Genomic DNA, 27450 nt, shown 5'->3' with positions numbered 1-27450 from the left:
GTGGTTAAGAGTCCGCCTGCCGATGCAGGGGACATGGGTTCGTGCCCCGGTCCGGGAAGATCCCACATGCCATGGAGCGGCTGGGCACGTGATCCATGGCCGCTGGGCCTGCGCGTCTGGAGCCTGTGCTCCACAACAGGAGAGGCCACAACAGTGAGAGGCCTGCGTACTGCAAAAAAAAAAAAAAAAAAAAAGAATTCGCCTGCCAATGCAGGAGACACGGGTTTGAGCCCTGGTAAGGGAAGATCCCACATGCCGTGGAGCAAATAAGCCTGTGCGCCACAACTACGGAGCCTGCGCTCTAGAGCCTTTGAGCCACAACTACTGAGCCCACGTGCCACAGCTACTGAAGCCTGCATGCCTAGAGCCCATACTCCACAACAAGAGAAGCCACCACAATGAGAAGCCCGCGCACCGCAACGGAGAGTAGCCTCCCCCCAAAATAAATAAATTTTAAAAAATTAAAAATAAATTATATCTACTTTGGGACAAAAGCACAGTTAATCACTTTTCCAGAATCAGTAAACACTATTATCATGTGTTAATGGCCCTGACAGAGTTCAGCAGTCCTCAGATCGACTAACCTGAGAGCTAGGAAAAGAATCAATATTTATAGTCTACTGATCTGTTGAGCTCTAATAAATGCAGACTATTCTACTTGCTGCCCCTTAGTCTCAAGCCTTACTCCCAGAGGCAGAGACATCACGATACTTTTCTTGAAGAAGGCAGACATATGCTGTGCAATCCAAACAATCATTTACCAGTCAAGATGTTCAAGAGTCTTTTAAAGGAGCATAAACATGAGAGAACTGCTTGAAAGAAAATTAAACTATTGGAAGAGAATGTAGTTATATTTCCCTCTGCACATAATATTTGTTCCTTGAATAGTGGTTACTGATAGCCAAGCTTAGGACTCTGATGATAATAAAATTACCTTCAAATTCAGATCAACGTAATTCTCAGTAATTTCTGGAGAACCGATTAGGGAATAATCCAGCAGAGTATAGTTGTCAACCTTTCTTAAAACTAAATAACAAAGAAAAAAGAAAATTTACATTTATTAAAGGTATAGTATAACACGTGGTTAATATTTATCCAGAACAAATTTTTAATCCTCTGTTATTTAAAACAAAAAATAACCATTACCCTATTTCATAAATAATACTTGCTTACTTTTCAAAACCCAGGAAAAGTAGATAAATCAAAAGAAGAAAGTAAAAACTCTTCTTTGTCACATTGCCCAGAGAGTAACATCAGTAAAATTTTGGTACATAGCCTTTTATGCATGCTCCCAGAAGTAAAGAAATTTGCCCACAGCAACCTAGGACATGGCAATCCTCCACTGGTTCTTTCCTCATCTTTTCTACATCTTCTTTCTCTTTCTCTACCTCTCCAATCTGTTCTTTTTTATTCATCTATCTGCATCCACTCATCAATCCATCTGTCCAGCCACCATCTCCTCTCATCCCTTTATCAAGCTAATATTTATGAACCTAGTGTGAGTTAGGCACTGTGCTCAGTGTTGAGAACACAGAGAAGAGTCAACGTCCCTGCCCTCAATGAATTCACAGTCTGGAGGAGGAGACAGACATATAAACAGGAAATTATAATACAGCGTAATAAGAGCAGATCTGTAACTGAGCTCCAGAGGGCCTACTACAAACATAGTCTTATAGTTTTCCCCATCTTGGTATCGGTAATTCCACTCTTCCAATTTTCTAGCTGCTCAGAGTAAACCCTGGGCTCATGCCTGACTCCCCTCATGACCCACATTCAATGTGTCAGCAAATACCACTGTCCCTACCCTCCAGGTACATCCGAAACCTGAACAGATCTCACCATCTTCGTCACTCCATCCAGGTCACTGCCTTCCTTGCTCGTATGGGTCACTGCACTAGCCTCTTAAGTGGTCTCCCTGCTTCCACCCCTGAATCCTGTCCTCTTATTAATAGACAGAAACCAGAGTGATCTCCTTAAAATATAAGTCAGTTCATGAAAGCTGTGCTCAGAACTCTCCCAAGACTTCCCATCTCAGACTAAGAGCCAGGTTTTGTAATGACCTACAGAGCCCTGAAGATCTAGCCATCTGCTTTCCCACTCTCTGACCTCATCTCCTGCTGCTTTCCCCTCATTCCCTCTGCTCTCGGTATGGACTCAAAATTCCTCCAACGCACTCGGCATGCTCCCACATGGGGCTTTGAGCTTGCAGTTTCCTCTGCCTGGAATGTTCTTCATCCAGATCTAGGAGCAGCTTACTCCTTACTTCATTCAGGTCTTACTCTAATGCCAGCTGCTCAGTGGTGCCTTTCCTGGCCATGCTATTTTAAACAAAAACCCCTCGTCAGCTCCTTCCCTGCTTTATTTTTCTTCTTACCACTTATCGCAACGATACCATAGATTTTACTTATTATCTTGCTGGCTGTCTGTCTCCTCTCACTAGCCCCATGAGGGCAGGGATTTCTGTCTCACAGGCTTATTGCTGCATCCCCAGCACCAAGAACAGCACCCAGCCTATTACAGGGGCTCAGCATACCATGGCGGGGCGGGGGGCGGTAAGTGGATGGAGTGCAAAGAGAGATCCGCCCAAAGTGTCACGTGAGCGTTGAGGAGGCGGGACTTTGGGGTGTGGGCTGTCAGGTAGGATTTCTTGGGAGAGACTATGCCTGAGCTGAACCTTCAGAGCTAAAGAGGAGTGAACAGGACAAGGGATGGCTGCGGGGTAGGGAGCAGAAGGGGCTGAATCCCTCGGGGCTTAGCACAGTTCTGGCAAAGAAATAGGTGCTCTGTAAATATCTCTTAAGTGAATAGATGGATGGAGGGGAGGAAGAGAAAGCTCTTCTAGGCAGAGAGGACAGCATGACTGGAGGCAAGGTGTGAGGCGGTAGAAGCAGCTTGATTGGTGGAGCAGATAAAGGCGCAAGATGAAGCCCAGAGAGGTGAGAGGGAGCCAGAGCACGGCAGGTGAGTCTTGTAGTCCATGTTAAGGTATATGGACTTGATCCTGAAGGCAGCTATAGGAGCCACTGAAGGGGTTAGAACCAGGGGATAACTGGTCAGGATGAGCATTCATCATTCTGAAGAGGATGGATTTAGCGTCAGAGCTGGGATTCAGGCTCACGACAGTTTAATCCTTTGCCTTGCATTTAGTTTCCTAAAGTCACCCCCACCTGCAGTGAAGCTGGTTAGCAGCAGAAAAGAGCGGGCCCTGCCCACGGGCAGGTCCTCCCACGCACCTTCCTGCGGTGCTAGTTTGCAGAGGGGAAAGCAGATGGGAGAGCTGGAGCAAAGCACACCTGGAGAGCACCTGCGTGTAAAGGTGGGAGGAGAAACACCCAGAAGAGACGGTTCTGGGACTCACCCTCCAGCATGCTGAGGTTGGCATTCAGTGCCTCCACCTCACTTGTGATAATGGGACAGAGCTGGCCATAAAAGGAATAAAAACAAAATGCAGGTTATCACATTGTACTGGAAACCACTGTTTAAGGGCCTAGACCCCAACAAAGGCCTTCCAGTGAGGAGACATTCTCCCTTTGGACTTTCCCTTAAATTAGTTGATGCCTATGGGCCTCAAGTTCTGTATGTATGGGTGGCATGCCATTGAATGCTGGCTCAACTTCATAGCAACCAGGACCACATCCACTTAGCCCCATAAAAGAACAAGCCCCTGGCTTTCATCTCTGCAGCATGACAGGGCATGTGCCCCAGTCCATATTAGTGCTACGACACCTGGGGAACTTGCTGCCTGCACGGCTGAGCCTCTCCCAAATGCAGGGATGCCCCTGCCTGCCACCTCTGCCATCAGCGTGCCAGGCCCTGCCAGGGAGAGGTAGAGCAGGGCCTTTATTTCCTTGCTGGGCTGCTTGGAGAGCCCATTAGATCAGACATCTATTTAGATCAGAGCCCCTTTTGGAATTAGAAAATCTATTTTGAATCAGACCCAAGCACATCTGTAGGAAGCAGGAAGAGTATCAAGAGCGATGCCGTGTGCCAGGCGTGCGCTGAGCACTCAGTGTGGTGGTTACTAGCAGAGGCTCAGGAGCCTGGCTGCCTGGGGTTGAACGCCTTGGCAAGTTACTTGTACTCTCTGGCCTCAGTTTCCTCATCTGCAACATGGGGATGATCGCTGTATCTACTGGGTCAGGTATTGTGAGTAGAAATTGAGGCAATCCACGTAAGATTGTGCAGCTCATAGTAAGTGTTCAGTAAATGTTAGCTGTTGCCAACTTCATTTCATCCTCACTACAGTCCTGAGAGGCAGGCACTACTAGCCCCTATTAACAGATGGAAAACAGAAGCTTGGAGAGGGTAAGCGAGTTGCCAGGAGTTAGATCAGTAGGATTTGAAATCTGGCCTGACATGGCTAGACAGCTGTGGTCTGAGCACCCTTGGCCTTTTCTAGTGGCACAGAGGGAACCCTAGAAGCAAAGCATCTATGATCTCTAAGTCATATACAAGCTCCAGGCAAACTTAACTATTGGCTTCTTGTCAGAGGCCAAAGGACCATGCCTTGTTTTGAACAAAAGAATGATCAAGTGTGCGGCCCCTGAAGGCAACAGCACTATTTCCCAGGCACTCTTTAATATGCACATTCACTGGCACTCAGCACCTTTCAGGTAAGCACGGGAAAGGCTGCGAAGCTTCAGTGTCCCCTGACCAGCCGGACAACCTTGTTAGATAAGCTGTTTAATGTCTCTGTGTGTTGATTTCCTCACTGACATTCATTATGCACCTACTGCCTTCCAAGTGCTGAACTGAACACAAGGGGGTTGGAGACAGCCAGACACCATCCTTGCCCCTCTTTTCCAGAAAGGAATCTCCCTTCTTTTCCCGTCCTCCTCACCTCTCTCCTTGTCTCCCCAGAAATGCGGGTAAAGCATTCAGGGAAGATATTGTCAGGAATGGAAACAGGGCACATTGCCAATTCCATCTTTCCCTTCCTCGGACACTGACTTCTGGCATCAAGGTACTTGGATGCCATCTTAACTTATACTGTTTTACTTGGCTGGGAATATTCCTTCTTCTTTCCCGTTCCTTACTTATTCAATTCCTACCTATATTTGAAGGCTCAGTTCAAGTCCTGCACTCTCCAAAAATATCTCCCAGGATACTCCTAGGCTCTATTTACTTAATTTTTCCAGTTCTCTGAACCCCCTCAGTCCAACCTAATGACCACGTAAGTATGTACGAAATTCAAATACTTATTCAGTTGCCATTTCACAAATCTCAGTTGGTTTTTCCTAAACAGATAAGTTTATTCCTTTTCCATATCCTCAACAGACTCTAGCCTAGAGTGCTGGGCATGTAGTAGGTACACAATAAACGAACTCTTTTTGATTGTTTGCCCACCCTGGGGTGAGGACTTGAGGGAGGGAATGCTGTATTATTTATCTCTGCATCCCTAGCACCTACCATTATGTTTGGCACATAGTAGGCACTTGAGAAACTATTAAGTTGCAAAGGATAATGTGTGTGAAAGTGCCTTGGATGGTGCTTAGCACACTGTAGGTGCTCAGGAAAGTTTTATTGACTAAAAGTTAATCAAAGCATGGCAGAACTGCTGCTGATGGCATGTTACTATGGCTGTATAATCTCTAAAGACTTACCATTTTATTTAAGTTCTTTAAAATGGGTTTCTCCATGGGCTCAGCAAAGGAGTTATATAGGACACTAGGAAAAAAAAGATTAACAAAGGGCTTACACAGGATCATATCTGCCAGTTCATAACTGCCCCTGGGTGCCAGGTGAGAATCCAGTTCCAGACTGGCCACTGCCCACCAGGGTGTTCTTGCTCACCTGAGCTCTCCAGAAAACGAGACGTCACTGTGGCTCACTTGGGCATTGCAGTCTTGGAGCTTCAGGATTGGGTGACCAAAGTCATTCAGGGCCAGGACAACTATACTGGTGAAGTAGACCCCAGAGAGAAACAAGTCAACTCCTTCTGTGTCTTGGCTGTTGAGAGAAAAAGTGCAAGGTTACCCAAGCCTGGACAGGGATGGAGATGGATCTTGTTTCTCTGATTAACCATAGAATCTAAGCCGCAGGAGGGCAGGAACTTCATCACCTCTGGATTCCTGGCACCTACAACAGGTAGGGGTGAATATATACTAAACAAATGAAGTAACAAATATGTGAATGGTGACAGCTCTAGGAACCTTGCATTTATTTCATCTTGAGTGCGCTGGCCCCCATAGTGGTTGAGCATGTATTAGGCACCATTCATATACGATGCTTGTTTGGAGGAAGAACATAGGGGTCAAGGTGGCCACACCTTATTTAGGAGGGGCATAGATGGGGAGGTGGCACTTAGATGTTATCTGTGAACTCCTTGAGGGAGTGATGCTATTCATCTCCGTGCCCCAGGATTTAGCTCATGGCCTGACACAGAATAAGCACTCAATCTATGGTTGATGTGTCAGCAAAGAAATGAATAATACATGAATCTATGTTTCTTACGGGGGAACATATTATATCCCTACCGTCTACGAGACTGGAGTTCTTGAGACAGGGATGAATGGTACTCAGTACCATTTATAAATGGATACAGTCAGTAGGTACTCAGTACATGGATATTGAATGACCAAATGGATGAATGAATGTGTCATCCTGGGGCATCAACCAAGGCAGACCTAAACATTACACCCACACAGTGACTTAAACATAGTAGGTGGTTTGTAACCGTACCATGAATTTGATCCTTTCTCACTGTTGTGGCCTCTCCCGTTGTGGAGCACAGGCTCCAGACGCGCAGGCTCAGTGGCCATGGCTCACGGGCCCAGCCGCTCCGTGGCATGTGGGATCTTCCCGGACTGGGGCACAAACCCGTGTCCCCTGCATTGGCAGGCGGACTCTCAACCACTGCGCCACCAGGGAAGCCCGATCCTTTCTTTTTATCTTCTTTTCTGGCCGCAGCCCATGGCATGTGGGATCTTAGTTCTCTGACCAGGGATCAAACCCCCGCCCCCTGCAGTGGAAGCAGGGAGTCTTAACCGTTGGACTGCCAGGGAAGTCCCAGGAAATCTTAAATGACATGTTGATCAGTGGCTCTGCCTTTAAGGGAAGGATGCTTTCAGGCCCCTCCTCCCTGCCCTCAGTAGAGATATTCTGATTTAAATCTCTCCTGGAAAAATGCTCTTGAGAAAGAAGGTTAATGGCTGAGGGAAAGAAGCCTAATGTCAAACACATTGGCAAATTTATCTACTTTTGATTTTTTGCTCTGTTTCCCCCAGAACAGCAGTAGACTTTTCAGTGGAATACTCACAAAAGTGGAGACTTGAATTCCCAGTCTGTGCTGATGTTGGCAGTGCCGTGGTTGATCAGGGCCCTGATTCCCACCCCAGGCACAAAGGCTAGTGAAGTATTTGGAAGTGAAAGGGCATTGATTTTTATGCTGTAAAACAGGAAACAGAGGAGTTAGTGCGACTCAGCCAGCACATCTCTAAGTAAGGCAAAATTGGAAATGCAGTTGTAGAACTCCCAAGATGGGCAATTGTGAATTCCTATAGAACAGGGGTCCCCAACCCCCGGGCCATGGACCGGTACCGGTACACAGCCTGTTAGGAACCGGGCCGCACAGCGGTATGTGAGAGGCGGGGCAGGCGAGCGAGCAAAGTTTCATCTGCCACTCCACATCGCTCCCCAGGAAACGGGTCCCTTGTGCCAAAAAGGTTGCAGACTGCTGCTATAGAGGAAGGACCCTCAGGTATGCAGTGCAGCCTCAGGGCACTGCCTTCTAATTCCTCTCACACCCTTGGCAGGAAGCCCCTTGTATCTAGCTGAGGGGAGAAATGAGCAAGTTTAGGAACAGATTTGCAAACAATCAATCGACTTCTTTAGTTTCTTTAAAGACAAAACACTGCCATCATTATTTTTCCCTTCAGCTGTTCCAGTGTTTCTCAATGTGGGAAACATTAACGTTTTGGATGGGACAACTATTTTTTTGTAGAGGACTGTTGTACAAATTGCAGGGTATTTGGCATATGTACCAACTAAATGCCAATCGTTTCCCTCCCCCCACCTCTAAATCATCAGGACAATAAACAGCATGCCTTCCTCCCCAAATGTGGACAGTATCTTCCCTAGTTGAGAAACTTATTTTAGAGCATTAACTCCCCCTAGGATTCTCTGAGCTGTCACACAGGTAACTAGAGGCAGTAGGTGGCATGCAACATACATAGGTAGATGGTCACATGCATTATGTTAAGTTATTATTATGACCATCTATTGAGCAATTACTACCTGCTAGACACTGGGGTAAGCACTTCACATGTGTTAGCTCATTTTAACCCTCACCATAATCCTATGAAGCTGCTGCTGATTTTGCAATCTGCAATTCAGAGATGAGAAGATTAGAAACTTGGCTGAAGTCATAGATAGGTGGTAGAACCAGACTTGGAAGCCTCCTCAATCTGTCTTCAGGCTTCTTAACCAGGAGGCTATGTCGCTTCATGCATTGTGCAAAGGGCACTCGGCTTGGAGCCAAGATTTGTGCTAGCTGTACAACCTTGGGCAAGGCACTTAACCTCTTTCAGTCAGTCACTCAAAAGAAGTGTGACTCATGGGAAGGTTGAGAAGAAAAAATGGAGCCATCTGTTTATAACTGTTGCACGGGAGAAAGCACTGTTATGAACTAAGATTAGGGAAAATTTTAAAATGTGATAGCCAATAAGAAACAATTATTTGTTATTTCCTCTTTTCTGCGTCCTTTCCTGCCTATTCTCTGCCAAATATCCTGAGTATCACTGTGAAAAGAGGATGGTAGAGATGATTGTATCTTGGAAATATTTTCATTTTGACACATATAGGTCTAACTCATTCTTTGTAATTGCTGCAGAGTAATCTAAGCTATGGATTAAAAAAAAATCATTGCTTTGTGGGTAGACATCTAGGTTGTTTCCAGTATTTCTGCATTATAAACAGTGCCACAGTGAACATCCCCATATATGCTGTTTGTGTAGATGTTTCTCTAGAGAGGGTGCTGAGAAGTGGAATTGTTGGGTCAAAAAGCATGCCTAAAAAAATCCTTTAAAATCACCTCCTAAAATAGCACTGTCTAGGGGCTTCCCTGGTGGCGCAGTGGTTGAGGGTCCGCCTGCTGATGCAGGGGACATGGGTTCGTGCCCCGGTCCGGGAGGATCCCACATGCCGCAGAGCGGCTGGCCCCGTGGGCCATGGCCGCTGAGCCTGCACATCTGGAGCCTGTGCTCCACAGCGGGAGAGGCCACAGCGGTGAGAGGCCCGCATACTGAAAAAAAAAAAAAAAAAAAGCACTGTCTAATAGAAATATAATGTGAGCCATATATGTAATTCAACATTATCTAGTCACATTAAAAATGGGAAATATTATAATTTGAACATGTAATCAATATAAAAATTGTTAATGAGATATTTTATTTTCTTTTTTCAAAAATAAACAAAATACAGTATGTGTTTTATATTCATGATGTACCTCAATCTAGATATTGCATTTTCATCAGAAATTCTTGACCTGTATTTAGAGTTGATAAAATTTTCAACTGAAAGAGTAAACTTACATACTCAAATTGTTCCAGACTTAAAAGTTCTTCAGTAACTGAATCATGTGAGTTTTTAAATTAAAATTGAAATTAAAAAAATTAAAAATCCAGTACTCAGTTGCACTAATCATACCTCAAGTGCTCAATAGTGACATGAGGCTAGCAGCTCCTGTTTGAACAGCACAGGTCTGAAATTATTGTACCAGTTTATCTGCTCCCACTAGCAATGCATGGGAATACCTGTTTCTCCTCATCTTTACCTTCACTTTATATTACAGGAATCACCCTGGATTTTTCTGCTGTGGCATTATCATCAGTGTAATTAAATCATTAGATTTGTAAATATATATTTAATGTTCATCTCTCTCACTGGACACTAAAGGCGTATCTGTGTCATTCACTACACTATACCCTATGCCTAGAACAAAGCCTTAGTACACAGTAGGTGCTCAACAAATTCTTGTTGAATGGCTGACTGTATTATAATTAGAGCATCTGTCATATTAGACCATGAGGCAAACGAAGCCAGAGGCCAGAGTTAAGGATGGGGGAACAGAAAAATATAAGACAGTTGTGTTCTGACGAAATTGTGGGGCTTCAATAAGATTCTTCAACTGTTTTTTTGGGGGGGGTATAGTTGCTTTACAATGTAGTGTTAGTTTCTGTTGTACAACGAAGTGAATCAGCTATGTGTATACATATACCGCCAGCCCGCTTGAACCTCCCTCCCACTACCCACCCCATTCCATCCATCTAGGTCTCCGCAGAGCACCGAGCTGAGTTCCCTGCGCTATACTGCAGGTTCCCACTAGCGATCTGTTTTACACATGGCAGTGCACATATATCAACCCCAGTCTCCCAATTCATCCTCCCCACTGTGTCCACACACCCGTTCCCTATGTCTGTGTCTCTATTCCTGCCCTGCAAATAGGTTCATCTGTACAATTTTTCTTCAGAGCTTATTATTTATGAGACAAAAATGAACCCCTATTTCATCTAAGTCACACTAATTTTGTTATATTCAGCTGAACATTTTTCCTAGTTCGTACCATCACCCCTACATACCCCAGGGAGCTGAAAGATCTCTGCTTTAACCTATTTCTATTCTTGTTCCAAAACACCTGATGTTTGTCAAAGATGTTTATCAGTTACACCTCAAAGGAAACTCTACAGTCGTCCGCCCTGAGTCTGTTCCAGCCTAAGTGCAAGAGCAGTGTCTGTGCCAAGGAAACCTAGAAGTGCCCCAAAGTTGCCTTTGCCTCATCACCGTGCTAAGATCTCCGCCCATAGAGGGGACTTGTACCTTGCTAGGCACAATGAGTGCCGGGAACAAGGGACTGTGCATGCAGCACTGTTCCTGGGAATCTCTGCCCTTTTCCCCAGTTTCTGATGATGTACTGGCCTCTTACCCCTTAAACGTCTCCCACTTTCCTCCCATGGGGAGAAGGTGTATTTAGAGCACGAGCTCTCCCTTCTCCATTCCTTGATCAACGAATACAGTTTCTGCTCTGCTTTGCCGAACCTTGTCTCATTCATCTGGCGTGAGAAGGACCCAGGTGGGGTCCACCCAATCTGAGAGGGTGGGTAACAATATAAATATAATCTCAAAACTCTTGGCTGGGTGAGACAAGGATCTGGATCAATATGGCAATTCCATTGCTCTTACACTGATGGTCTATGCTATCACTAAGTACATCAGCTAATCCGTGTTCAGCAGCTTCAGTTTTATGAAGTATCTTCACATTTGTTACATCATCTGCTTTTTATTGTTTACTGATTCTGAGATTTGATTTTACTGCTGTAACATGGTAAAAAAGATTATAGCTGCCACCAGAATTCTTCTTAGGAAGAGAAGTTTATTGGTGGGAAAATTACTTGGAGAAGTATTTAGGATGATCCTTTGGTACCCAGGAGTGGGTGGAACTGCTATGCATGAGACCAGGGGAAGAAACTGACGTTGCTCCAGAGAAGAAGAGGAGGTCTAGATAGCAAGAGGGCAGAAAGCCATGTGCCTTGTAATCCGCTCCTATGACCTCTGAAGTCTTGACTAAACTTTACAAAATAAGACAAGATGTAGTGAGAGCAGATTTGTTTGTGAGACTGATATTGAACTCTGCATCTAAGTTTATGGGGGTAGGGGTAGCAATGGAATGAACAAGAATTTCATTTAGAATTCTGGGGGCAAGGTGCCCACAGCCGACATCTGCATCGAATTAGAACTCTCATTTTAGGAATGAGGAGAGGACACTGAGTCTCTGAGCAGATTCGCCAGGTGCACACAACGAGTGTGCAGCAGAGATGTGACCTGGACCCACGCATTCTGACCCAAACACCACATGCTGGCTCCATGACCCCTCTATCTTGGGTGATTTATCTGATAAGCCTTTCACCAAAGGTTGGTTAACTTCTACTCCATCCTGGTGTTACACCAGGACTCACAGTGGCATATCCACAACCCTGAGATTTTAAAGATTAACTTCACTGCTAAAATGCTCTTCTCTTTTACTTACTTTATAAACTTGTAGTTCACATAATCAATGTTCAGAAATTCAGATTTAGAACTTTTAAAATCTGGGATGTTTCTTTCCATGAGCATTTGCTCAATCATCTCCACCCCAGCTTGAATGCCTATGAAGCAACCAAAGAAAATGTTTATTGATAACAAAGATGATGATGGCATAATATCATTAAACACACAAGTTATATTTATTAAGTAAGCCATGCTCTTAGATACTGAGAAAACAGGATTCTAACAAGGTGGTTATTATTGTCCCTACTTTGCAGAAGAAAACACTGGTCCTCAGAGAGGCTAGTGAAATTGTCCAAGAACCCAGAGCTAACAGCATGAGAGGATGTTAACACAGGACAGTGTTATAGGAAAAGTACAAAGTATCATCATTATCCAATTTCACAGATGAAGAAACTGAGCCTCAAAGAGGTTAATTCTTGCCTAAGTCACACAGCTAAGAACTGGGGGAGCCAGTAGTCAAATCTGGGCAATTTGGCTCCAGAATCTATGTCTGATGGCCAGTTCCAGAAAGTTATTCTACATTGTCCTTTTTCCCTCCTAGATTCTTTAAATACAGGAATTTTGGACTGGAGGTCCATGGACTGTTGGGAACACTTGAACTCCCTGAAATTCTAATGAAAGATTGTGAGTGGGTCATGTGTATGTGTATCTACCTCATTTTTTAGGGGAAAATTTTTCAGGGTTCACTTTTTTTTTTTTTTTTTGCGGTACGTGGGCCTCTCACTGTTGTGGCCTCTCCCATTGTGGAGCACAGGCTCCAGACGTGCAGGCTCCAGACACGCAGGCTCAGCGGCCATGGCTCACGGGCCCAGCTGCTCCGCGGCATGTGGGATCCTCCTGGACCGGGGCACGAACCCGTGTCCCCTGCATCGGCAGGCGGACTCTCTACCACTGCGCCACCAGGGAAGCCCCAGGGTTCACATTTTAATCAGATTCTCAAAGGATCCCAGCACTCCAAAAAGGTTAGCAACCACTGCTTTTGTTTAATCCTGGAATAAACCCATCTTTATATAATAGCACCACAGAACACATTTCTCTGAGTTAGTGGAGAAATAGAGCCCTCTTCCACATTAAAGAGCTTGAGAAAAGTAACTTACACAGTAACGAAGAATGATCTTTTCATTTTTACCTTCTCAAGGAGCAAGCTTTGCTTTTACCCCTTCCTTTACAGCTTAAGCTCACTTCCACTTATCCTATCCTTTTTGGAGATTGAGAAGAGCAGATTTTATCCTCTATAATACTGTGAATAATACTGTAATATGGAGATGTAAAGAGAGAATGTAAAGGATGGAACGATGAACCCGAAGGCACCATCAGACAGCTTAGGTTTGAATCCCAGCACTCACTTACTAGCTGTGGGACTCTGCAAGTTACAAAATCTCTCGGTCCTTCACTTTCCTCATCTGTAACATGCGGACATTAGCAACTGTGGAGGTGTCTGTTCACATACGTGAAAATAACAGTAGGTAATATTTGTTGGGCATTTGCTATTGTGAGATTCTGTTCCAAGTACTTTATATGCTCTAAGATGTTCATTGTGTATGCATGTGCGGGGGAGAGAGAGAGGGAAAATACGAATCTGTGACTATGTTTGGATATGCCTATTGTTAAGGTGATTATTTTTTAGACAACACTTTTCCCCCAGCCATCTTAGTAGCTCTGGATCACCCCACTGTAGAGCTTGTCTCAGTCATGAGACAAACCAATCTGAGCTTCTGGATTTGGGTCACAGACTACACCTGGGAGGTGAATACAGCCTGGCTTCTGAAAGCATCCAACTCACCATAGTCCAGAGCTCTCTGAGTAGCCCTCGCCTTGATTCCAGGGTAAATGGTCTGAGCGGATGAGATGTAGAGATTCCACAGGAGGAGACATCCCCAGAGGACTTGGACCATCTTTGTACACATCTGCAATTAGTCAACATTTATAGTCTCTTTATTATTCTTAACTTTTTCATTGGCCAATTCCATCTAGCATTTCTAGGCTTTCTCATTTTCATTGCTTACTTCCAGAACTTGCTCCATCCATCCATCCATCCATCCAGCAACCATTTATTGAACACACTGGAATGTATTCTAGGTGCTGAGGATGTAGAGATGACCTATGTGTGTCCCCTGACCTTTGCTTCCCACAGAATAGTGGGTGAATCAGACATACACACACAGATGATTGTAACACAGTAAGATATAATGCAATGCAATACAAGAGCCTTACAAAAAATATAGCAACTTGGATATGCCTTGGGAAGGATAATGGGGGTGGGATGGGGGAATTCTTGAGTTTTAGAACAAATGAGTCAGTAGTTTGGAAAGGTGGCCTCAGTGGATGTGAGGCAACCACTTATCTGCTTAAAGATCCTTGATGACTCTCCTCGGCCCACAGGACAGACAGGTCTAAGCTCTTAGCATGGCAATCAAGGCCGTTCACCACTGGCTCCAAACTTCTTCCAAGCTCCTATCTCTCCTCCTGTCTAAGTGGTAGTGTTCTGAGCTGGCCACACTGAGCTATTTGCTATTCTTCAATTTGTCAGTTCTCTCATGATTGAGGGTTTTTTCCATAACCCTCCGAATGTAAACACACACGCACATACATCTCTTTCTCTGTCTCTCTGCCTCTGGGTCACATACCCACATCTGTCTGGTGAATGCAACCTCCAGGGCCAGCTCTAATGTTCCCTCGTGAAAGCTCCCCTTACCAGGCCATTTTGACACATGATGGACTTGGAGGCAGCCTCACCTCTTCCACCACTATCCCTCCAACCACTACACCAGCCAGTATCATTTCATGTGGATGTTTACAACTGCCCCCTTACTGGTCTCTCAGGTTCCCTTGCCCCCTTCTGGCTATTCTCCACACCAGAGTGGGCCTTTGAAAATGAAAGTCAGACCTCATCACCCCTACCTGCTTTCCTGTTAAAACCCTCCAGTGGTTCCCCATCTTACTCAGCATAAAAGCCAAAGCCCTTCCACCAACTGCAAGGCCCTGCCCTGCCCACACCTCTACCTCCTCATTGGCCTTCCTTAGCACACACACCTGGCTCACCTGGCCCCAGCCTCACCGGCTGACTTGATCTTTCCTATCACTCTAAGCAGCCTGTACCCCAGGTCTTTGCACTTATTGTTCCCTCTGCCTGGCAGAGTCACCCTCCAGATAACCACATGGCTGGGCCTCTCGCTTTCTTCAGGTATCTTGAGTGTTGTCTCAGTGAAGCTTTTCCTAACCATTCTATATGAAACACCCTCCCCCATGACCTTGATATTCCCCATGCTTCCCTTGCTTTACTTTTCTCCAAAGCACTTGTCATCACCTAGTATAGTCTACAGTTCTTATTTATTTTCTGTCTCTCCTACTGGAACTTTTAGGCTTCATGGTGAAGGACTTCATCACTTCAGCACCTTGAACAGCGACTGGCACACAGTAGGCAATGGGTAAATTTTTTTTTTAACATCTTTATGTTAGTATAATTTACTAACATAAATTACTTAATTACTATAAGATGTAGTATATACTACATCTTTTATGTAGTATAATTAATGGGTAAATATTGATTGATTGATTGAATGAATGAATTAATGTCTCTTCCTTGAAACCATGAAGTGAGCCAGGTATGCCTTCTGAGGTTCCACAGTACTCAGTGCAGTCCTTGATCTTAATATGTACCATCCTGCAATGTGATTGTCTTTACTTGTCTATCTTACTTCTATAACTCCAGAGTCTAATACAATGCCTGGCACATAGTAGACACATGGAAAAACTTAATAAACATCTTCTCCAAGGAGAAAGACCACATCTTATTCACTGTTATATTCCTAGAACTTGACACAGAGTAAGTGTTCAATGTATACTTATTGAATTAATGGACTTGATGAATTAATGTCACTCCATTTTCTTGATGAATGAAGCAGAGGTACCAACAGCAACAGTGACATAGGTTTCTTTTAACGAGACTCACAGCTGAGTGAGTAATACATTTACAGGCCGTGTTTCTAGTTCTGGGAGTTTACAAGCTGGGTGAGCTATCCTTACTGCATTCACACAGATACCCACGGAGTTAACACACAAACATGAAACAAATCAGGGAAGCATTTGTGGGTGTGATCAGGGAAGAGGAAGCTGTAGGAGCTGTGCATTTAGACAGAGCGAGGACTCAGGCCAGCTGGGCAGGGAAGGATGCATAGAGGGGCTGGGACTCAGGAGCAGTCTAGATGAAGGCAAAGGTCATTGTAAGAGGGGTGTGTGTGTGAGAGAGACGCGCACACAGAGAGAGAGAGAGAGAGTGAGAGTCTATGCTTGGCCAAGATAAGCAAGAAGTTTGATAAAGGGGTTTGTGTGTGCTCTCGGGTAAGGCCAGAGAGGCAGGAAAGGGATAATGCAGATGAAGGGGTGTCCCAGAGAGTTTATTTGACAGGAGCAGAGCGGTCTGACCAGGGGAGGGAGTGTCCGAGGAGGGCTATTGCTAGCCTATCATCTTGCGCTTTTGTGTGAAATGAGAAAAGGTGCCCTCTGGAGATATACCAGCCTCTGGCACACAGTGGGGCCAGAAGAAAGTGTTCTAGGAAAATCCCACACTAGTGCATCCAGCTTGGTGGGGAGAGAAAAGGAGTCTCCATTCATCCCTTGTGTTGGCATTTTGTCTAGCGCACAAGCTGCCCCACTCATACAGTGGGCCTATGCTCAGACTGGTGAATGCTCATGAGGGCATTTTGCTAGAGGGCCATGAGGTTGAGAATTAGGGTTTTGACTTGTCTGTTTTGTAGTTCACGAATCCATCTTCAGGTGTGAGAAGAGGCTGGCTCAGTCAACCTGTTTACATTTCTCACCTGATCTCCCAGGAGCCTCCTCCGTATAATCCTGCCCCCCACCCATCCCTGTCCAGACAAGTTCCTAAACTCACCCCATGTTTCCTAATATCCATGCTTATGCTGTTCCCTTTTACTCAGGCCTGCAGAAACCCTGTGCATCCTTAAAGTCCATTGTAACCAGGGCCTTCTTTCTGAAGACATTTCTGACTTCCCTAAGCTAATCTCATTTCCTTCTGAACGCTCAGTCAAAATATATATTAATTCACACATCTATGTTTATTTTTTACTTATTGTCTGTCTCCTCTACCATAATGTAAGTGCCATGAGGGCAAAGGCCTCGTCAGGTTTGGAGGTTTCAGAGCCTGGCTTGCTTGGTGTCTTGGACACAGTGAGTAATTGATAAGTCCTGGTAGAAGGAATCAATGAATCATTAGTAAAGGAATAGCCCGCATTCACTCTACATTATATTATGGTTCTTTGCAGAGGTGGTTAACAAAGCACTAGCGGAGCACATTCACCCATCAGAACAGATGTTGGCCACAGTTCTGGAGCAGGATCGGAGAGGTTAGGTACCGGATCATGGGCAGCACAGAGGAAGACTTGGAGGAGAGGCCAGTGTGGCTGGCCTACACTGGGGGCTGGGGTGGGGGACTCTGAGTAGTGACTATTTACTATTAGATACTGAGGTCTTTCAATACTTTAAAACTGCTGTGGCCTTATGCATTCAGTGTGATGTCTCAGCTCTATGGAGTTGGTTTGGGTAATAAAGGACAATCTACAGGAGGAAGCTGGGCAGCATCAGGGTGAAGACAACACTGAGGAAAGCACGGAGGAGCGAGAGTGAGAGCTGAGGGGAAGGAATTCCAGTAGGAGAGGAGGGTCTCTGATCAAGCGATGAGTAATCTGAGGGCTGGAGGAAATGTGAGGAGTGGGATAAACAAGCGTGAAGTCCTCCTCATTCTGGGAAGCAGGGTGATATCAACAACATATACTCAGAACGGACGCAGAACTTAGGTCCAGGTGCCATCTGTTCTAGGCCTTCCTTGATCCTTTAGCTGTCCTGGGAGTGGTCCAGGGTCCTTGAGAGGGGGATAGGTAGAGATGGATGGGATTATCGGAGTGAGAGGAACACTCCTGGGGCTTAGATTAGTGGCTATTTACCAACTGGTGTAGAAGTATTTCCATGTTTTAACAAATGGTGAGCCATACTGATGTGTAGTCATGCTAATATCACTGTAGGCAAAGAATTGTAAATGGATGTGTCCTGCCTAGGCAGGCATAAGAGAGAAATTTTTTATTGAAGTATAGTTGATTTACCATATTGTATTAGTTTCAGGTGTACAGCAAAGCGATTCAGTTTATATATATATATATATATGATTATTTTCCATTATAGGTTATCACAAGAGGGGGATTTTTTAAAAGAGGAAAATATTTTCAGAGTAGTGGAAAGCAATGGGAAAGAATGTTAGACCAAAAAGTCTATATCCATTAGACTGTATGCAAAGTAAGGTAGAAATTATGTCTCTGCCTGGCATATATCAATAAATATTTGCTAACTGACCAACCGACTGGCTTACAAGATTCTGGTGAACTAAGGAAGGTTTTAGAAAATGTTGAAAGAAATGAGAAAACCAAACCATCATATAAATAGCTCTCCATTTTTGCAGTGAAAAAGCACAATAAACCAAAGCAGAGGTATTACTTGTGAATGGAAGAACAATTAAAATAATAAGTTTGTATTTCTTCACCATTCACAAAACTCACGACAATACTATCATCCTCCCCCCATTTTAGACATGTGGACGCAGAAGCTTAGAGAGTCCAAATGACCTGTCCAAGATCACATAATAAGTCAGACTCTTGGGAATCAAACCTGTTCTTCTGGCTCCTAATTCTAGTGTTTATGGTTTTCTTTCATTTAATGACTTGATAGTGCTAGATTTTTCATTTTAATCTGGGAATTTTAAATAGGAGTTGCTTGATGCCATCTTATATGTGGAAAGATTTATTAAGCATCTGGAAAATTTCAAGCATCAAAGTGCAAATCCCTTTGTATTTTCTTGGGTACAAATGGAGTTTTAAATTCCCTTCCAGCAGTGAAAATCCTGTTTTCACTTCTTGGTTAAAGGAAGTTGCTGAAGTGGTCTGCTTTGATGGAGATCCAGGAACTCAAAACTGCACATAGAAAACACATCTTTTTCCCCTAGAAATTTTATGAGTGAATAAAATTACTGGGCTCTAAAGGGACGGATTGTATGTAACTTTCAGTTGAATTGTTTGGGTAGGATGGTAATTTATGGGCAGGAGAGGAATAGAAACTTGTCAAGCTAGGAGATGACTCCTAAAAGGTTGGGTAATTTGGCAGACAAGTAAGGGCAGGGTAAGTTGCCTATTAAAAGAAGGAATCCAAGATGATTTAAAAACCTGCCAGAGGGGCCTCCCTGGTGGCGCAAGTGGTTAAGAGTCCGTCTGCCGATGCAGGGGATACGGGTTCGTGCCCCGGTCTGGGAGGATCCCATATGCCGCGGAGCGGCTGGGCCCGTGAGCCATGGCCGCTGGGCCTGCGCATCCGGAGCCTGTGCTCCGCAACGGGAGAGGCCACAACAGTGAGAGGCCCACATACCGCAAAAAGAAAAAAAAAAAAAAAAAACCTGCCAGCAAGTTACCTATTTGGTTGCTTCTGAGGAATTGCTTCTTTCCAATATTCGAAACCTCAGAAGTCACTGCATTGCCATACCAATGTCCAGACAGAATAACACTTCTAAATTAGTTGGCTCTTACTTGAGCCATTCTGATGACCGGAAATAAGAACACTCAAGTACAACTTAGAAAATTCCTGAGACAGATCAACTTACCATTACCACTCATGAAGGAGAACTTTGACAGACTCTGGAAAAATTAAAAAGGAGTGATGAATGAATGAAATGTAGCCTTTAAAATAGAGGCAAAGTTCGAGAAATTAAATTCAATTGGTTTAAAGAAGCCTAGTCTATAAGAATATTCCAACCTAACAGTTAAGACAAATAATAGCATTGGTAAAAAGTCTATATCAACAGGTATGGAATATGGGCAGAACTGGAGAATATTTCAAGGGATTCAGCACACACATCTGATGTTATACCAAGATCTCTAATGACAAGGGCCTTGAAAATTTACACCAAGTCTTCCCTCACCCCCCAAACTCTATACTTAATACAAACAAGTTAAACAATTCAGGCAGATGGGAAGGTCCTTTGCTTGGCAGGATCTAGGTCACCGATATGGTTTAAGACCTGGTCCCAAAGCACAGAGATCACAGCGGTTCCTTAATCTGAACCACACCCATTGAGAGACAAGTGCGAATTTTCTGTGCTGGGTGCCCCACTGGAATGGAGGCAAAAATAAGTCCAGACTCTTGAGCAACACTTTTTAACACTGCTGAAGGATGCAAAACTAAACATGTAGTCCAAACCAACTCTTGTTTCTTTCTTAGAGCTGTTAGTCTTCTGTGTGAGTGACATAAAAAAGAAATAAAACAGAAAAACCTAGGCAGACAAAAATAATTCAGGATACATGACAGGGGGCTGTTCAAGGTGTCCTACCAGATCTGGGTCATCTCCAGCAACAGGGTGATTCCTGTTGGGAGACTGTGCACTGGCAGAGACCTGAAGTTTGTTCATGATTCTTACCTCAAGGAGAGGAAGTATCCAAAGCCGGGGAGCACCTTTGATTCCCTCTGCCTTTGAAGTCGATGTGCTTTCCACTTGAGGCTTGAACTCAGCTGCTGCAAAGACAAGATAATTAAGTCTAAATCATCTAGGGGTGGATTTTTTAAAAAGCCTCTTTCAAAATGTGACACATAATTGCTTCACTTCAATTACCCAATGACTTGAATGAACACTTCAGTCTCTACCTACATGAGAAAACAATGCCACCTATGCGATAATTATCTCCCTAACACACACACACACACACACACACACACACACAAACTTGTGAAATTTTTATGGCTACTTCACCAGAATGCTTAAGTTAAGAATTCCAATGTATTGAAAAAGGTGTTGAATTGGAAATTGAATTGTATTGAATTGGAAAAGGAAGAACGTTCCTTTCTGGGATAGGAAGCCGGTTTCCCTCGGTCAGGGTGCCTGCAGTTGGTGGTGCCACTACTGCCCGAAATACCTTTTGGACTTTTGGTGGATCAGATTCATTCTGAAAGCATGAGGCTTGATAGCCACGCCGACCTAGTTACCATCTTTATCTTTCAGGGTAGGACCACAGATGGCGTTTCTAAGTGTCTGCTCCTCTTCAGGTTATTAATGACTTCCTCTCCCAGAATTCCTTTGAAATCAGTTTAGGTGGGTTCATCAACTGTTATGGAACTTGATGTCTTTTGTCTCTAAATGCCATCCCCACTCCCATCCCCCATGTTTTAGTCATTGAACTTTAGATGGCCAGGGATCTGATTACATGAAGTATCTAAGGTCTTAAATCTACAATTTAAGATAGGGTGATCAACATCCTGGTTTTCCCAGGATGTAGGATTTTCGGTACTAAAACCAGGAGAGTTCAGGGAAACTAGGTAGAACAACAGGTATGTTTGCTTGGCATTGTCCATACTTCAGACAGCTTTTCAGGTTTCTCATCTAGCGTACCTCCAGTTATATATATCTGTTTAACCTCAGTTTTCTTAAGGGTAAAGTGGGGATAAAATTAGTATCTACCTTGATAGGTGCTGATGGAAAAAAGATACAGATAACTGTCTTGGTCTGTTTGGGCTGCTATCAAACTATCACAGGCCAGTCCAAACTAAGCTAAATGTATAAGCTAAGATGACAGAGCTTATATAGAACAGATTTATTCCTCACTGTTCTGGAAGCTGGGGAAGTCCAAGATCAAGGAGCCAGCATGGTCACATCTTGGTTAGGACCCTCGTCCTGATTCATAGCCAGATCCACTGGCTGTATCCTCACATAGTGGAAGGAACTAGGGATCTCTCTGGGGCCTCTTTTACAAGGCATTAATCCCCCAAACCCCACCTACTAATACCATCACCTTTGGGGTTAAGATTTCAGCATATGAATTTTGAAGGGACACAAACATTCAGACCATAGCAATAACCTAGGAGAATGTACTTTTAAACTGTAAAGTGCTATAAAATCTTTATTCATTAGTATGTGGCCATACCAATGGTGATAGGAGCCTGGAGACACTCTCCTCATAGAATCATTTATTGTCAGTCATGTCAGTCATCATAGATTAATTCATTCATTAAATCCACAAATACTGGGCACCTACTAAGTACAAGTTCCTCTTCAGTAAAAAAGACAGAATTCATATCCACGTGGAGTTTATCTTCTAGCAGATGGAGATATAAAATAAACAAACAACCAGAGAAACCAAAATGTGTAGATTGTCACGTGCTATGAAGGAAATAAGGGAATGTAGTTGATGGGGTGGTCTTGTAATTGGTAGGGTGATGTAACTGGGGGAGAAGTGCTTCTTCTGTTAGGATGGTCCAGGAAGACTTCTCTGAGGAGGTATATCTGAGCTGAGATCTGAGCATTAGAAGCCAGGCAGGCAAAGCCCTGAAGGGAATAGGGTGGAGGGAACAGCAAAGGTGGGCCAGTGTGTCTGGAATGTAGCAAGAGCAGAAATAACGATATTAGACATCTAAATGGCTGCGTCAGGTAGGTAGTTGGCGTTCCCAGGAGAGGTCGGCTGGAAATATGAATTTCTAAGTCATCATGCTAGAGGTGGAATTAAAGCCACAGAAGTGGTGAGATCATCTGAGGCAGTTTCCCATGGTGCTTGTGCTCCAGGAGGGGTGCGGGATAATTTCAGGTGATACACAGATAAACACGTGATGTTGTATTGTGATTTTTTTAATGTATTAGAAAAACACACCCCAGAACCAGACATGGAAGAAGATGAATGACATGAACAGCACATGGAAAAACATTCATAAAGTACCTCTAAGTATTTCTGTCCTTGCCTCTGAGTCTTCCCTGGGTGGCAGCATCACCTTCTCCCCTCTTCTCTCCCTCTTCTCCCCTCTTCTCTCCCTCTTCTCTCCCTCTTCTCTCCCTCTTCTCTCCCTCTTCTCTCCCTCTTCTCCCCTCTTCTCTCCCTCTTCTCTCCCTCTTCTCTCCCTCTTCTCTCTCTCTGTCTCTCTCTCATCTCTCCTCCTCAGAGCAGCTTCTTACCTCTACCTTCCTCCCCTGCTCCCCAACTTCTCTCCCGCCCCTTTTTCTTTTCTCTGTCAGAAATATCTCTTGCCCAGCCTCCTGTTTCCATCTCATACTCATTAACCAGCTGCGTAAGAATCTGCTCGACTTAAGAGGAAGCTGAAAATTGTAAAATAACAGTATTTTTTCTGATGTAAATATTAATTTTTCTTTTTGGCACAAAAGGCCTGAAAGTCCAACCACATCTTGGTGAAAACCCGTCATTGGTGTGTAACTTGGGACTTTTGGCACAGGATTTCAGGAGGAATCTTGGGAAGGGTGGCCTGGATGAAGGAGAGGGGAGAGGATTTAAAATGGTGGGGGGAACCCCATCCTGCAGTCCTTGAGAGTTCTGGCCTCACATGGACCTGCCCTGCCCACCCCAACTCTGGGATCTTGGGCAATTTACTTCTTTCCTTTGGGTTTCAGAGAATCTTCTGTAAAAGTGGGGATCACATTTACTTTGAAGAGTCATTATAAAAATTAAACTAAGTGAACTAGCACATATTAAATTTTTCCTACAGTGTCAATAAATTAGATGCATTATTACTTGTATTTCCCCATTATTATTTTCAAGTAATAATTTAAAAGATATTTTAAACAACTTTTATTTTAAAGAAATGTACCAAGTTTAATTTTAATGATATTTACTTTTTACATTTACCCTCTATTTGGAAATTAACAAAAGTTTTCCCTTTATATAGCTTTTCCTTTCAAACAAATTTACATACACTTTAAGATTTGGGTTGACTTATGGCGAAAAATAAATAATTAATACAGCTCATGTGGGACACGGGATAATTTTGGAAAAAGGTGCTCAGATGATTGAAGTTTAAGAAACAAAGATAGAAGAAGAGATTACAGCGGGTCTGTTTTACTTTATTTGAAAGGGGCCTTAGAAATCAACTCAAGCCTTACTTTCTGTTCAAGGAATTGTTTTCGGGTAAATTTGCCAAATTTGTCATTAAAAACAACAAAAGCCAGCAGCACTATACCCAGTTGCGTTATTTATTTTAGTTTTTCAGATTTAACTAAAGATTTGCTGGGAACTCCTACTTATCCAGCCTACCCACGATGACAATCTAGAATGCAAGATTAATTATTTCACTTATTAATGGCTGACAGTACATTAGTCTCTGCAGATCAAGGGGTACCTTTAATTAATACTCCAGAAGAAAAATTATAATCAACTAGCTAGAATCTTCATTAAAGAAAGATGTCAAGATACAGGAGCGGAGCATCCTAGTTCTTGGTTTCTAGAATGTCTGGGCTATTCCTGTATAGAAAGAAGCTATCTGAATATAAGACTTTTTCTGAGCTTGGAAACAAATTGTTATTCTTTGTGGGAGACAAAAGTGGGAGGGAACAGGGATTCTGTGTATACCCCCGTATGGATGAGCCAGATAAAGCAGTTTTAGGGCAAAAGATACTGTGAGTTCCCATCCCTCATCATCCCCTAACATTTTGTGTTGATGAAATCGGGTTAAAAGGAAACCCTGAAGAGGGATATAAGAGGTAGAGAAAAATAAAAGCTAACATTTATTGGGTGTTTGTTATGCTCTGGGCATCATCTGTATTTGAACTCATTAAATCCCCACCAAGACTGTTCGAGGTAATAATATTATTTCCATTTTATAGATGAGGAAACCGAGAGGTTAAGTAATTTCGCCTAAGTTTAGGCATCACAGCTAGTTTGTGGAGCCAGGATTCAGGACCCAGGTGTTCCATTTCTGGGAGTCTAGGAACCACTATGGTTAAGATTACTTTTATGGTTAAGTTACTTCTGGGAGGCTCTTAACCACTATGCTAAGCTGCATTTTTTAGGAAGGTCACAAAAGGGCAACCCACAGTCTAGGGGATGTGGAAGGTGAGGAGAGAGAAGGATGCTGTTGCTAGGCAACACATCTGGTTTTCTGAGCTGCTAATTGAATCTGAGTAACATAGATATATGTGTTTGTTTGAAATTGTTAGTTTATTACTGACCAGAGGAAACTGCCTGGAATTAGTGTGGCTCTTGAGAGAGAGGAGTGATCCTACAGTTCGCTCTGGAAGGGCTAGGGAGACATCTGGCAGAATCACCCTACTGCCTGGCAGCATTTCTCCCTCTCTTCCCAGCTCGGTCCCAGGCCATACTCCCCTGATGTCTGTGTGATGACATTTCTGGGTGGACACTGATGACTGACTCAGACCATGGCCTCTCCCACCAATCACACTCTGGAATGGTTTATGGCAGTGACTCCCTCCTGGTTTTGAAAAATAAACAACCCCACTTACCCACTGAAACTTCACTTACTGTTGGTTATTTAAAAGGGAGTTACTTTTTATTTTTTGCAGTTCAAAGTGAATTTAAATTCATGCTAAAATTTAAATGTACTTTCATATAACTTTTATGAGACATGAGAAATATTGTGGAACCAAGCAAACAAGATAGTGTGATACATCTCTGAAATGTCTGAGAATCACTGGTGTGAGCCGAATTCCACTAGACAAGGATTTCTCTGCCTTGGCGCTATTGACATTTTAGTCGTATCATTCTTTGATTTAGGGGGCTGTCCTGAGTATCGTAGGATGTTTAGCAGCATCCCTGGTCTATACCCTGATGTTAGCACCACTCTCTCTTACCCAAATGGTAACAAAAATGTCTCCAGACTATGCCAAATGTCCCTTGATAGGCCTTCATTGAGAACCGAGAAAATAAAGTATATTAAAGTATTCTATCTAGCTCTTGCAGTAGAAAATGTCACTCCTCCTAAGGATCCGATTCTAGTATTCCTAATAATACTTTTGTTAATTACCCAATAAATATGTGAATAACATTCTCTTGGTAAAAGATTCAAACAATACTGAAGTTTACAGACCAAACTGTGAAAATCCTTAATGTCCCCCACCCACTTTGTCCCTATCTCCTGTGTGCCTCCTCTTAGTTTGCTTTCCAAGGATATTTTTATTTCTTTCTTTCAATACATTCCAGACATCTTCATTTGGTCCATGGATAAAGTCTTAATCATTTCAACAACTACTGAAGATTTTTTTTTCTAACTTGTATGGTTCTAATTTCAACTCACAACATTTTTAAAAGCCCATTTCAATTTCTCACCAAGCACAGCTACCTCAAAAGTCTTTTCTAAGTGTTAGAAAACCCCAGAACAACCACAGCAAGAACACATGGTATAAACCAGTGGTTCCCAAAGTGTGGTTTCACAGTAGCATCACCTGGAAATCATTAGAAATGCAAATTCTCAAGCTCCTGTCCTGCTAAATTAGAAACTCTGGAGATGGGATTCAGCAATCCGTGTTTTAAAAAGCCCTCCAGGTAATTCTGAGGCACCCTAAAGGGCAAGAACTATTGGTATGTAGATTAAAGCTCAAAATTCAAGAAAATGGATTGGATTTGTAAGAAAACATCGAAACTAAGGCCAACCTGACTTTCTCTGGTAGAGGCAGAATGAGGATCTTACTTTTCCAAACAGATATATGAAGAACTCAGAGATAAGCATGGATATCTTTTTGTCATTCTGAATCTTGCTTAACCAGCCCTCACATTGGAGCTAGGGGTTGAGTGTTGTTGAAGATGGATAAGACCTGCCTTTTCCCCTTGAGAAACTTGTAACCTAGGATTGGAGAAAGCCTGGTGCACAAATAATTGCACTATGATGGGATGGTTAACATTGAAAAGGATGTTCCAAGTGCTCTCAGAGCAAAAGGAAGGAGCAACACACTCTCCTTAAAAGAAGGGTAGGAAAGGTTTCCAGGTAGAAGGATAAGCATGTGTAAAAGCACAGAGGCAAACTGACTTGGTGCAAGAGGATATAAAGGGGAGGGGGAGAGGCTTTCTGGAGTAGTGCAGTGTGAGTAGTCTTCAGGGATCATTGGGCAGATTGAAGAAAGAGGTTTCTAGCTAGATTATAAAGGGTTTTTGTCATGCACCGAAATTTGATTTACATTCAGAAAATGAACAGAAACTCAACAATAAGAAAACAAACAGCCTAATTAAAAGTGGGCAGAAGATCTGAACAGATACTTCACCAGAGAAGATACATAGATGGCATATAAGCATATGAAAAGATGCTTGGCATTGCCATTAGAAATTGCAAATTAAAACAATGACATACAACTATACACCTCTTAGAATGGCTAAATTTTTTTTAAAAAACTGACAATACAAACTGATGGTGAGGATACAAAGCAGTAGGAGCTCTTGTTCATTGCTGATGGGAATGAAAAATGTTTTCCACTTTGGAAAAGTTTGGTACTTTCTTACAAAACTAAACCTAGTCTTACCATATGACATAGCAGTAGTATTCCTAGGTGTTTATCCTACTGATATGAAAACTTAGGTCCACATAAAAACCTGCACAAACACAAATGTTTCTAGCAGCTTTTTACATAATTGCCCC

At 43.3% G+C, this 27450-nt stretch overlaps 1 protein-coding gene across 1 annotated transcript in view; it reads right to left on the bottom strand.

The window, feature by feature from the left end:
• BPIFC (BPI fold containing family C) overlaps positions 1 to 17871 on the bottom strand; it is a 41682-nt gene extending 23811 nt beyond the window's left edge. Inside the window, exons 1-8 of the mRNA XM_060113596.1 lie at positions 17832 to 17871; positions 13826 to 13951; positions 12023 to 12140; positions 7259 to 7387; positions 5794 to 5949; positions 5604 to 5667; positions 3359 to 3419; positions 935 to 1026 (exon numbers count right to left, since the gene is read on the bottom strand). Coding sequence (XP_059969579.1) covers positions 935 to 1026; positions 3359 to 3419; positions 5604 to 5667; positions 5794 to 5949; positions 7259 to 7387; positions 12023 to 12140; positions 13826 to 13951; positions 17832 to 17871 — 786 coding nt within the window. The remainder of the gene's footprint in view (positions 1 to 934; positions 1027 to 3358; positions 3420 to 5603; positions 5668 to 5793; positions 5950 to 7258; positions 7388 to 12022; positions 12141 to 13825; positions 13952 to 17831) is intronic.
• Positions 17872 to 27450: the final 9579 nt, after the last annotated feature.

The sequence above is a fragment of the Mesoplodon densirostris genome, chromosome 11, assembly GCF_025265405.1.
Source record: "Mesoplodon densirostris isolate mMesDen1 chromosome 11, mMesDen1 primary haplotype, whole genome shotgun sequence".
Classification (NCBI taxonomy): domain Eukaryota; kingdom Metazoa; phylum Chordata; class Mammalia; order Artiodactyla; family Ziphiidae; genus Mesoplodon; species Mesoplodon densirostris.
This window is presented reverse-complemented; position numbering and strand designations above follow the sequence as displayed.